A 13,967-nucleotide genomic window follows, 5' to 3' on the forward strand; every position below is an offset into this window, starting at 1 on the left:
GACCTGGAAGCTGTACGCCGGCTCCCTCGGCCAATAACGTGAGATGAGCGCTGCAACCCCAGAGTTGGTCACGACTGGACTTAATGGTCAGGGGTACCTTTACTTTTAAGGCCCACGTGCGTGCATTTGTACACATGCTTAAAGGTGTTGTTGGGTTTTTAAAAAATGAAACTAATCAAGCATACAAACTAACACAATGAACTAAAATGGGAACAGTTCATTCAGATAGCTAGTAAAAATGGAATATTTTAAGTTTAAAAAAGAAAGCTACCATTGATGCTAAAGGTTCTTTAAAGTCTGGGGAAAGCATAAATGATTTTGCCTGGCAGCCAAAGGAGGGTAATAAGGGTGCTACCTGGGTATCTCTAGGAAGATTGGCATCCCAAAGCTGAGGATCTACCCTGTTTCCCCTATTTTAAGACGTAATCATAAAATAAGCCAAAGCAGGATTTTTAAGCATTCAGGGAATATAAGCCATACCCTGAAAATAAGCCATAGTGTATTTGTTTTTTGAGGAAAAATAAATATAAGACGGTGTCTTATTTTTGGAGAAACACGGCACATTAAAAAGGCTCTTTTTGGTCACTGCCCACCCGACTTCAGATGGTGGTACCAGCTTAAGGAAGGCCTCAGACAATGACCTCAGTGGATGGGCAGATTGATATGGGAGAAGATGGCCCATCAGGTATTAGGAAGATAAACCGTGTGGCTTTAAGAGTTAATACTGGCACTTTCAACTGAACTTGGAGACTTGCTGGGAGCCAGGGGAGTTGTTTTCAATACAGGCAAGATATGAGATGCAATCTCTTCTCTCCACTGCAAAGAGATAGGTGCAGTGCCTTACTGCTGCTCATGAAATTCAAATAAAAACTTTGAAAGGATTCTTGGCCAAGTATAATACCGAGGAAGAGAAGTTCAAGAGCCATCCCCTAAGCAAAAAGCCTTTGCTGCATGACCTCAGTGGGTGCAGTCTACAGTTCAGATACTGGAAAAAGAAACTCAAAGCACTTGGCTGTTTTACTTGGCAGTTTACAAAAAAATAAAAATCTGCCACAGCTAACTTCTGCTAAGCTGTGAATGTTTCTAAAATAGGCATTGAGTTCAAACCACAGGATCAACCTCAAATGATATAATTTGAGTTTGTTTTGGAAAGCGCGAAGCCTGGCTATCTCCTGCTTCTCTAATGGATTTACCTGATGGGTATGACTACATCGCTAAAGGCTGTGAAATCCAATGGAAAGCAGAATTGTTTTCAGAGGATTTTCCAGGACTTCTCTTATGTGCAAACCCTGAAGTAATAACTGTGTACATAATTCCCATCAGCTGCTTAAGTATGTTGCCTCCTGGGCTGCAAAGTCATCAGCTTGTAGCAGGGATCATTAAATGAGCCTGAAGAATGATCAGGCAGGCAGTTGTTTTCTATGAAAACAAATGCTGAAATGTAAAGAAAAGAAAAACCATCGCCTCATATTTCTCTGTGCCTCCCACTGCTGTCTCTGCCAGAAATGAACTGGTTCTGGAAGAAAGAAAGAAAGAAAAACCCACCTCACGGACAAATGAAACAAGAAATGTTGAGGGCATCTAAATATTCCTCAATGGATATATTCTGAATCCAGCAATATAATCTCTATTAGGTAGATTTAGAGTTATATTATAACCTTGCCCACCTTCCTATGGTCCTTGTCTGCTCTCAAAAGGGTGTAGGAGGATAATGGCATATAATGAGTATGGTATGCTACTTTCTGAACACCAAACAATAATGTGCCACTGCTTTAACGTTCCAAGGAAGCCAAGAGAATATGAGTTTCTTTGCATACCGCTAACTCTAAAGAGGTAAAACTTAACGCACAATATATCTATAACATAGCTGTCGAGTTCTCCCTTTTTTAAAGGGAAATTCCCTTATGCTGAATAGGCTTCCTTGCGAGAAAATGGAAAACTTGACAGCTATGATCTATAATGAGTGCTTTTTTTCTTTAAAAAAATGTTTAGGGACACTCTCATTTTGACTCAAGAAAGCCACCATTTTATAGTTCAAATCGGGAAAAATAAATACAGCAAATGGACAAAAGTACAAAGATTCACAAAATGTTTAGGGGTATGTTTACCCCTACGCCCCCACCCCCCGGAAAAAAACCTCTGTCTATAATGAAAAGCAATTAGCCGCTGCACTGTCCATTTGACCTTGGCACTGGCTGCCATGAGATGTGATCATAATCAGCAGTGTAACTTATTGATAACATGATAATTCATTTGAGGGCTGCCCTCGCACAATACTGGCAAAACCTGGAAGTGATGACCACTGACGGCCACATGTTCTAAGTACGCTTTTACTGCCAAACAGTAAGAGTCACTGGCCCTGTGTGCACATAATGTTAAGCCCAAACCATGGCTAAGCCTGAACACATAAGTGTGTGTTTTTACAGTAAAAATCAAGCCTGTTTCTCTCCAGTCCTCCTGCTGTAAGGTAAGGCATGATTTGGCTTAATGTTATGTCCAAACCCATGCTCAAGTTTCTCTCCCTGGACAGATTTAACATGTCAAACCATTGCTTAACTCAAGGTAGCATGGCGGCAGGAGGACTGAGGGACAGTGAAGTGGCTGTGATTTTTTTCTATTGGTACCTGAACACTTGGCACATTCACACTTAGCCATGGTCTGGCTTAGTGTTATGTGTGAGCCAGACCACAGGGAACAGTATCAACTGCATGCAATGACATGTTCAACTGAGATTCTATTGCTCTCTTGCTCCCAACTGCGGTTTGTTGTTGCTTCTGTTGGTTTTTTACTTGTTTTTCAATGCAATTAAGATGCAACACTGTTCTAACCTTGATTTTTATATGTAATATCACACGACATATAAATAAATGTTTGCATTAAATGTTGCATTAAAATAAATAGTCTGCCCATCAAGCCAGTGGAATTTTCTGGAGCACCACTTATAACTCAGCTATAGATTCTGAAGCTGATAATGTGACTTAAGGGGCGATTTTCTTCCTAAAGCAGGCTACGTAATCATTGCACGGGAGATCACATTGGATAAACTCAAATTTCAGTTTCACGGCTCAAAAACTGCATCAAACTTTACCACAGTTTCATCCAAACTAAGCAGACCCACAATTAGGGCAGGAGTGATGGGGAGAGGCATCTCACTGCTACATTTTGTTCCTTCCCACACATGACCCAGCCTGGTGTTTTATGTTTTTGCCTGACAGGCAAACTTTCAATGGAATGTTTGGGAGGTGGGGAGCTGTGGTTGGGCCATCTCTGTTTTTAGACTGTATAAGCAGGAAACAGATCCCATTCCTTGCAAAACCAACATCTGATAACGTCAACACTGAAAGCGATGGCTTAGCTTGCAAGTCTGAAATAATAATGGCTTGAACATATGCATATGGAGTCAAACAATCACTCCATCATGGGCCGCCAGTATGCTGCCCTTCCAATGTTATTGGACTGCAACTCCCATCTTCCCTGGCCATCAGCTGCGCTGGCTAAGGCCCATCTAACAACTTCTAGAGGGCACCTTGTTGGCTACTACTGGTCTACTTTAATGGTCAGTAATAATAATTAATTAATTAATTATACCCCGCCCATCTGGCTGGGTTTCCCAAGCCATTCTGGGCGGCTTCCAACCGAATATTAAAAACAGTACAGCATCAAACATTTAAAACTTCCCTAAACAGGGCCGCCTTCAGTTGCCTTGACATCTGCTGGGCAGGCGTTCCACAGGGCGGGTGCCACTACCAAGAAGGCCCTCTGCCTGGTTCCCTGTAACCTCACTTCTTGCAATGAGGGAACCGCCAGAAGGCCCTCGGTGCTGGATCTCAGTGTCCGGGCTGAATGGTGGGGGTGGAGACACTCCTTCAGGTATACTGGGCTGAGGTTCTTTAGGGCTTTAAAGGTCAGCACCAACACTTTGAATTGTGCTCGGAAACGTACTGGGAGCCAGTGTAGATCTCTCAGGACCGGTTTTATGTGGTCCCGGTGGCCACTCCCAGTCACTAGTCTAGCTGCCGCATTCTGGATTAATTGCAGTTTCCGGGTCACCTTCAAAGGTAGCCCCACGTAGAGCACATTGTAGTAGTCCAAGCGGGAGATAACCAGAGCATGCACCACTCTGGCGAGACAGTCTGCAGGCAGGTAGGGTCTCAGCCTGCATACCAGATGGAGCTGGTAGACAGCCGCTCTGGACACAGAATTGACCTGCGCCTCCATGGACAGCTGTGAGTCCAAAATGACTCCCAGGCTGCGCACCTGGTCCTTCAGGAGCACAGTTACCCCATTCAAGACCAGGGAGTCCTCCACACCTCCCCGCCTCCTGTCCCCCCAAAACAGTTCTTCTGTCTTGTCAGGATTCAACTTCAATCCGTTAGCCGTCACTTTAACTGATCTACTTTGACAGTCAACAAGACCTTAGGCAGCACTCCTTTCCTGCCTTGCAACATAGGCTACTTTCACACTGAGGATTTACTGTGGAAGATTTACACTGCATTCTCTCTTTTTTTTTCTGGGGAATCTATAATGTTGTGAACAAAACATTCTCCTCTATGTTCTGTCCAGCTTCCCTTTCCCCACCCTTCAGAGCTCAGAAAGTCAAGCTTTTTAAAATTCAGTTGACTAGCCGCACCATTTCCCCAGGTGTAAATGGCCAACTGTGTTACTACAGGGGTACCTTGGTGTTCTCTAAATTCAAGAGAATCCATTCGACTCCCAAAATGATTTGAAAACCAAGGTGTGGCTTCTGATTGGCTGCAGGAGCTTCCTGCATTCAATCAGAAGATGTGGAAGTTGCGTTGGACACCTGGCTTCCAAAAAACGTTCACAAACAGGAACACTTCTGGGTTTGTGGCATTCAGGAGCCAATTTGTTTGAGAGCCAAGCCGTTCAACTACCAAGGTATCACTGTAATCCACCAGGTTAGATTGTTCAGTCTAGCCATTTTCTATATTGTGCTTGAGTCATTTTTTCCTCCTCTCTAGGAATTGACTCAATCACTTCAACCCAAATAACATTGCCTTTATATCAGTCTTCTCCTCCCCCCTTTCACCCCAATTGCAGCAGGGGCAAGAATGATTGGGAATGAAGGTGGGGGAGAAAGGATTTAACACATGCACCCCAACGGCAGAGGTGGATTTAGGGGAGCACAATCAGTTTGCCTACACTGGGAGCTGCACCGCAAGGGCAACACAGGGGGCATCACAACAATGACAAACAACAGAAGGTGAGAGGTGGGTGTGCCATTGAAATTTTAAAGCCCAAAATCTGCCACTGCCAACAGTCTCAATAAAAATAATCTCTAAAATGGGGAAAGGTGGACTTAAACCAGGAAGAATACTCACCATTGGTGTGCTTTTCAAAAATGAGTTTGTCATTGCATTCCTGTTCATTCACACAGCCACAGATGTAAAATAGCCCCTCCTCATTGTGCTGACGGACCATAACACACTGGGATGTGTTATACTTGGGAACCATGACATTTTCCACGGGAAGCTGCGGATTGTGACAAAGAGTACTCACTCTAATGCTCTCGTTGTCTTGTTTCCTGAAATGCATAATTAATCGGGGGGAAATTATCACTGTGAAGGTAGAATAATGTAAGCCAACATTTATGTACTTGTTCACAAACAAATAATAAATCAGTCCTGAACATAGTTTCAAGTTACAAGAAAGGAGATTCCAACTATACAGAAAAAAACTTTCTGACAGTAAGGTAAAGGTAAAAAGGTAGAGGATCCCTGGATGGTTAAGTCCAGTCCAAGGCGACTTTGGGGTGTGGCGCGCATCTCGCTTCAGGCCAAGGGAACTGGTGTTTGCCCGCAGACAGCTTTCTGGGTCATGTGGCCAGCATGACTAAAACACTTCTGGCGCAACAGGACACTGACAGAAACCAGAGCGCACGGAAATGCCGTTTACCTTCCCGCCACAGCGGTACCTATTTATTTACTTGCACTGGCGGGCTTTCGAACTGCTAGGATGGCAGGAGCTGGGACAGAGCAATGGGAGCTCACCCCGTCGCAGGGATTTGAAACTGCGAACCTTCTGATCGGCAAGCCCAAGAGGCTCAGTTGTTTAGTCCACAGCGCCACCCGCATCCCTTTCTGACAGTAAGAGCTGTTCGATGGTGGAACAGTCTCCCTTGGGAGGCTGTGGACTCTCCTTCCTTGCAGGTTTTTAAGAGGAGGTTGGATGGCCACCTGCCATGGATGCTTTAGCTGATATTCCTGTATTGCAGGGGGTTGGACTAGATGACCCTTGGATAACTTCCAACTCTATTATTCTATAGATATACCTTGACACAGTAGCCTAAGTAGTGCTTTGTACAAGGGGTAGAATTCACCATTGCCTGTTACAAATGTTCTGCGGCTTGCCAGATGGAATGATTCCTTCCTTCCTCGCCCCACATATTGTTTTGGGGGTTCTTCTGACCATTTTTTGGGGGGAGGGGAGTCTTGTTGGGCTTGTCCACACTGGAGCAAAACATAGATTTGCACCTGCCTGCCTCCCCATTGATGTGGTGGTGTCCACATGACAGCCTCCTCATCATAGTGTTGTCTTGAACCTGGAAAGATAAGGTTTTTCCATCCTTGGAAAGTCCAAAATAGACAGGATCAAAAAACCCACATTTAAAGGGGGGGTACAGGACAACACCTTCATTCCTATCAGATGAACTCCCATATAAATTAAAAATGTCAATTGCTTGTCCCCAGCTGTGACTTTGTACTTATTAGAATCCTCAAGATATAATGTGCAGCAGTTGGAAAATGTAACTGCTAGGTGTGGATCTTTCCGTAACTATGTTCTTGCACTTTATTTTACACTTAATATGTAAAGGTTTTTATTAACAGAGGTGCCAGAGGTGCCAGAGTTCTGGTGAGTTACGGCTTAAAAAAAGCCCTGCTAATAATGTATATATTTCCTTTTAAAGGTAAAGGTAAAGGGACCCCTGACCATTAGGTCCAGTCGTGACCGACTCTGGGATTGCGGTGCTCATCTCGCGTTATTGGCCGAGGGAGCCGGCGTATAGCTTCCAGGTCATGTGGCCAGCATGACAAAGCCGCTTCTGGCAAACCAGAGCAGCACATGGAAATGCCGTTTACCTTCCTGCTGTAGCGGTTCCTATTTATCCACTTGCATTTTGACGTGCTTTCGAACTGCTAGGTTGGCAGGAGCTGGGACCAAGCAACGGGAGCTCACCCCGTCACAGGGATTCGAACCGCCAACCTTCTGATCGGCAAGCCCTAGGCTCAGTGGTTCAACCACAGCGCCACCTGGGTCCCTCATATATTTCCTTTTACCCATATTCTAATATGATCTGTGCATTTGATTTCACTGACAGTTTGTTTCATCGCCTATTAGGGATGTGCTTAATGCGGGTTGGTGGCTCTTCGCCTGCTTACCATATAGACACACAGATTTCCTCTGACTTTTCACAATAGGAGCTCAGATCACAGTTGCTGTAGCACTCCTGATCTTTACAGACTGGGTACGTGTTATTACACCACTTACATAAATTGCTCTTCACATTCCGCCCTCCTTGGCCATCATGTGCTGTGAGTAAAAAGAAATCAAACAAAAGGAGCATCTTTAGTTGTTTGAATGAACAATTTTGTATATATGTCTCATCTGCTAATTCTGAGTTCACACATGGGTCATTCATTGACATACAGTACTATGAGATGGTCATCCATGGGGAGAGAATGCACAGGTTTCACATATTGCAAGCACCATGTGAACATGTGTTTGGTGGAATCTAGACACACATAAAAAAATGTTGTGGAAATACTTTTATATTGAATTTGCCATAGCCGTCTCATGTCACATTTGTATAATACACCTTAAAGGTAAAGGGGCCCCTGACCATCAGGTCCAGTCATGTCCGACTCTGGGGTTGCGGTGCTCATCTTGCTCTATAGGCCGAGGGAGCCGGTGTTTGTCCACAGACAGCTTCCGTGTCATGTGGCCAACATGACAAAGCTGCTTCTGGCGAACCAGAGCAGCGCACGGAAACGCCGTTTACCTTCCCGCCGGAGCGGTCCCTATTTATCTACTTGCACTTTGATGTGCTTTCGAACTGCTAGGTGGGCAGGAGCTGGGACCAAGCAACGGGAGCTTACCCCGATGCAGGGATTCGAACCGCCGACCTTCTGATCAGCGAGCCCTAGACTCTGTGGTTTAACCCACAGCGCCACCTGGGTCCCTATAATGCACTTTACAACACACTTTAAATGTTTTATTTGCAGCTGTATAGCTGAGTCCTTTATATGTGTGTGTGTGTGTGTGTGTGCACGCTTTATGGATAAGGGGATTCTCTTTATGTAGCAAACGCTGACCATACTCTGTTTCCCTTTAGGCCTCATTAAAAGTGCACTCATTAATTCTGTGCCTTGCATTCACACATCCACACACTGTCACACCAACATGCAAAACAACTTTCACTAACATGCACGGTCACAAACTTTCTGGGTGTTTCTGCATACGTTTATGTTAATGCATAGGCATATGCTTATAGCAAACTTCATCTTCTCTCAAGGTTGCACTTCTGTTATGGGGATATTGTATCCACTGAGCACTCAAAAGGCAATTTACTTCAATGGGTTTTGCTGTAAGTCCCCCCCTTTTTTTGGTGAATAGGACTATCACCATGAGTTGTTTTAAGGCAATATGTGCCAGAGTCTTGACAGAGGAGACTGTTAATAGTCCTGGCTATTCAGGTGATGTGTTTCCATAGAAACTAATTATTAGACAATCCTCCTTACGTCTTATGAATCGGGCAAGAGCAAACCTCCTCCCCCTTGATGATGTAATCTAGATGTCTTGTGTGTGAAGAGAAACGATAGGAAATGCAGTTTGAATCAGAGTATTAGGAGAAATTAAGCCACTGGTGATCTGGTGATCTGATGTAGACTTGGCTGTCTTTTGAAGTATTTAAGCTGTGATCAACCTTCATTTTTGTAAATGAACTCACATATCACAAAATGCCATAAGCATGCCACAGACCTCCTTCCAAAGGAAGCAGAACCCAGTAAGTTCTGTACACTCAAAATGTTGTACACTTGAAATGGGCTGAGCATAACAATCTTGTACGTGTGGTGCTGTGGTCTGGGGATGGCCCATGTGTGATGCTCTCAGAACCACTCTGACACTACCTTTTCACATGAACAAGACTAGGAGGGGGTATCAAGCAAGGGCTAAAATGTGATTGGGACACATTTTGGCTGATCACACAGAAAACGCCTTCTCTCCCACAAACATTTGTGTTTACCTATCTGGCACAGTTCTGACAGATGGAGACGATCAAAAGTAGCAGAATAGCAAATTAAGGCAACATGCTTGATTCAAAGATCAGGACAGGACAGAGCAAGGGCCTGCCTCTCAAGTCAGTTTCAGTGAGGGTCAAGGAAAACACTATTAAACTTAATCTCATCCACAGGTGAAATCCTGTGACCATCAGGGTTCCTAACCCTTGCTACTAGAAGCTTGCAAAGCTCCACAATGATTTGGAATGAGGCAGAGCACTTTCGTTAGATTCACTACTCAGCAAATTTGTTGTAGCTGAGAGTCAGTGGATGCTGTTTCAGAAGCTGAAAAGCAGACCTAGATATCTGGTTCCGATTATCATGATGTTCTTCCAAAGAATATTTTATACCAATATTCAGATTTGACCCTTTATTGTTCTCTAGTTTCTGGCAACCAGCAATAAATCTCCCATCCCATTTCCTGATGCATAAAATGAAATTTTGCATTACAAAAGAGACAGTAATCCTATGATTGGTGAATTCCTGTGTGTGTGTGTGTGTGTGTGTGTGTGTGTGAGTGAGAGAGAGAGAGAGAGACAGACAGACAGACAGACAGACAGACAGACAGACAGACTTTGCAACAACGTTGACTAGTACAATCATTATTGGCTACCACCAAACCCTTATGTCTCCAATTTATTCTTGGAGACCTCATCATATTTAATTAGTTTATAGTTCGTTCCAAGTTTTGCTCTCCCAAACTTTTTTTTTTAAAAAAAAGGTTTTATTTTGATGCTTTACATTTGCCTCTGCAACATCTGGAAAGCTTTTTGTAGAAGCTTATTGTTACTTTACTGCCTGTGCAGCTTTATTAAATTATCTGAGTATTAACATTGAAAGCATTCATCTGGGTTTAATTAGGGGTAAGATGAGTGATGTGGCAGTTAAACTACAAGCTAATGGTTCAAGGACACAAAGTTCTAATAGTAATTTTAGCAAGTTTCTTGCCCTGATTTCCACTAATTAAGAAGCTGGGCTCCTATGCAAAAGCTTGTCTTCCAAAACAGATGGGGAGAAATCACATGATGAACCAAGCTTGCAATAACCTCTCACTGAAAATTTTCGTAACTTGGTGGCAGTGTTTTATTTGGATTCAGAAGTGGTCTATAACAGTGGTGGCTGGTGCCCATTGAGACTGGTGGGGCAGAAGTTGGGGAGCCCAATAGTAGGTAGAGCCAGAGTCAATTACATGTATGTACAGTATTGTTTTGTTGTTGTTTAGTCGTTTAGTCATCTCCGACTCTTTGTGACCCCATGGACCAGAGCACACCAGGCACTCCTGTCTTCCACTGCCTCCCACAGTTTGGTCAAACTCATGTTCGTAGCTTCGAGAACACTGTCCAACCATCTTGTCCTCTGTCGTCACCTTCTCCTAGTGCCCTCAATCTTTCCCAACATCAGGATCTTTTCCAAGGATTCTTCTCTTCTCATGAGGTGGCCAAAGTATCGGAGCCTCAGCTTCACGATCTGTCCTTCCAGTGAGCACTCGGGGCTGATTTCCTTCAGAATGGATAGGTTTGATCTTCTTGCAGTCCATGGGACTCTCAAGAGTCTCCTCCAGCACCATGATTCAAAAGCATCAATTCTTCAGCCTTCTTTATGGTCCAGCTCTCACTTCCATACATCACTACTGGGAAAACCATAGCCTTAACTATACGGACCTTTGTCAGCAAGGTGATGTCTCTGCTTTTTAAGATGCTGTCTAGGTTTGTCATTGCTTTTCTCCCAAGAAGCAGGCGTATTTTAATTTTGTGACTGCTGTCACCATCTGCAGTGATCATGGAACCCAAGAAAGTAAAATCTCTCAGTATTGTTTAGCACTAGTCTTTCTTCACATTCCAACATTGCGCATCTTCACACAGTGGTGCTGCCGGGGCAGGGCTTTGGGGCAGAGGTCCAGGGCCCCTCTCAGCAGAATGAGCAGGAAAGCTGCCCGAAATGCAGCAGGACTGGCTTGCCGTATTTTGAATTGCGTGAATATGGAGGGAGCCCCTGCAAGGCCATGGATTCCAGAGCCCAAAATTAAGACCTGCATCCACATGATCATCTGGAGGAATGTGACAGTGTCGCCTGGCACCGAGAAAGAAAATATAATCGACAGTAGGAGATAAAAGCAAGGGTGATCCATTCATTTATGCGATGAACCTCAGTTTTTCCATAGGGTGCCTCTTAATGCATATGTTGCCCCTACTTGCGTACTTGGCTGTCTTCAATTTATCTGACAGCTGTGTCTAATGACACATCGGCAAGGCATCTTTCCCTAAAAGAAATATGCTTCTGGGATTGCTAAGGCACCCGTGTTGTTGATTCTTCCATGTGTATCCAATAATTTTCAACCAGCACGCTGCTTCTTAGCGTTCCTGTTTGCTGCATCAGTTACTTTTAGTTCCTCAATGTAAAATGCTTCCTACTTGGAAGCACACACTGTACACCCTACTGATGAAGGGGTTGATAGGTCTATGAGAGCCAATGGCTCAAGAGGATGGGTTCTCATCAGCCTAATCTCAAAAGGGCCATTAGCAAGGGTTTCAAAATTTATCAGGGAGAGACTGTTTGTCACATGGCACTTTTTCACACTGAGGATATAATTGCATTTCCGATCACCTTTCACATAGCTTATATTAAGGGAGGAAATATTGGCTTGTTTTCAAATGATTTACCTGACTGGAACTACTGCACATGCAAGGGAATGAGATAGGAGACCCATGAGCTGGTCTAGAGGGCTGGGCCATTTTGGACTGTAGGATGAGAAAATAGATTATAAATATAATGCTCCCCCAAGAAAATAATTCAATGCAAGCAGGAAACTAGCAAACCAGGGAAGGGTTATAGACCTGTTATTTCCCTGTTCTACTAGCTTTATATTTTCAGGGAGTTTTTTTATTTTACATAGGGAAACATAACCACGCCAATCTGAATGGTTTCAAGTGGAACTTTCTCCAACTTTCTCGTGATTAAGAAGAATTGCATTTTAAAATTGTCAAAGAATAGACTTACATAGTGCTTCGAAGATTAGCTATGGGCTGAAAAGAACTTGGCTCTTCATTCAGTTTCTTTTTGTGTTCATCATGAAATGTTAAGAAAACACCACTCCTGTTTACATCCAATTATTCAAATCCCCTTGATATGCCCAAAACGCTGAAGATAACTGAACACAAATTATACTTAATTTGTATACATACACATTCACTAGTCTGTTTTCTTTTCCATAGCTCTCATTCTTTCAAAAAAATAAATATGCCTACAGTGCTGTCCAAGGCTGACCCAATACATTTTGATGCCTGAAGTGGAGCAGCAAATGGCACCAAGTCAAGTTATTTTATCACCTGAGACATAAATAAATCCCACAAGTGCCTCTCCCGCTTTTTGCCAGTAAAAACACAATAATAAGTTAAGTAACTAATAGTAGGCTGCCCTTTCATGACATCTAAGATATGCTACCTGGGCCAGGCCCCATCCATTATATGGGGAAGATAACAGATATAATAACATCATGAGGAGCCTACTCCCCATGTTCTTGCAGAAGTCCCTGCCCAGGAATTTATCATGGTGTGTTTCAGCCTCTTTTCTTGGTGGCTATTCTGGGTTCCTGGGAATGTTCAATTATTTATCTCTTCAGGCCTGCTGGTGATTCCTTGCACCGCACACTAATCTTCACTGGCACACATTTTGAAATTACCGGTAAAGATACTGAAATGAAACAGTTCAAATTAATAACAGCCTTAATTGAAAGTCATTATAAGACTTATTTAAGGCCTGTGGAGAAGGGGTGACGTTCTTTTCAGACACAACTTGGTCAGCACAAATAACCACAGACACTGAACAGGAAATTTGCACAACCCAAGAGCCTTAATGAGAATTCATGTCAGGAGGGGGAAATGGCAACACAAGCAGCACTTAGAAAATCTATTTCAAAGACAAATATACATTGAAAATCCCCGCGGGGAATAATCCATTCCTTTGCCCCATTTTTGCTACCTCTGTGACTATATAATGGTGGTTAAAGCCTGTGCTGGTCATTAATCTGTATTAAATTATCTAAAACAATCCATAAGATTTGTTCTGCATAATGTTTAAGTCATGGTATCTACATAGTCATGTTAGTATAAATATGATTGGGTGGGGGTGGGGGGGTGAAGCACAGCAAACTTATAATAAACCAATTCCTATCTTTGAAGACAGTCCAGGTATCCCTGCAATATGCATATTGCATTGTATTCATTGGCAACAGACAGCACTAGTGTCTAATCCAATAAACTTCAATGCTATATCTGGTGCAAGCAATGGGGAGAAGGCAAAGGTGAATGTCAGTTTAGTGGGAATGGAACAGAGAACAATGGGAGCCCCTGCCTCTAAAGATGTGACTTTGCGGGGAGAAGGCAATGCAGGCAATACTGTACATTATTTGGTTTTGGCAGATACTCTGCTTGGTGCTGCTGTCTGATAGCAGCTGTCACACAGGCTCTCTTACTCATTGGTTGGTATACATTATAAAATTCTACACACACCTGTGTCTCTGTCATCAAGCTGGTATGGAGAAAACATGATGGCCAATAAATTTTTGCTTGTGTGTGTACATGCAATGGGGTTTCATGGTCAATCCTGCTACCCTGGTTACATATACCTGCATGTGTGTGTGTGTGATGGAAAAGCATTTCTTCTCTGTGC

The 13,967-nt window shown here is 43.4% G+C and overlaps 1 protein-coding gene across 5 annotated transcripts in view; it reads right to left on the minus strand.

The window, feature by feature from the left end:
• The window catches only part of LOC118091951 (TGF-beta receptor type-2), a 35,395-nt gene that overhangs the window by 8,897 nt on the left and 12,531 nt on the right, over nt 1-13,967 (minus strand). For 2 of the 5 annotated variants that reach the window (XM_035129579.3, XM_088652299.1), the window contains exons 2-3: nt 7,401-7,551; nt 5,343-5,545 (exon numbers count right to left, since the gene is read on the minus strand). In XM_035129579.3, the coding sequence (XP_034985470.2) occupies nt 5,343-5,545; nt 7,401-7,551 (354 nt within the window). Of the gene's footprint in view, nt 1-5,342; nt 5,546-7,400; nt 7,552-11,959; nt 12,897-13,967 lie in introns of those variants that run through there. The other 3 variants (XM_035129588.3, XM_088652296.1, XM_088652302.1) reach the window with 2 other exon arrangements.

This window comes from Zootoca vivipara, chromosome 1 (assembly GCF_965207765.1).
Source record: "Zootoca vivipara chromosome 1, rZooViv2.hap1.1, whole genome shotgun sequence".
NCBI lineage: Eukaryota > Metazoa > Chordata > Lepidosauria > Squamata > Lacertidae > Zootoca > Zootoca vivipara.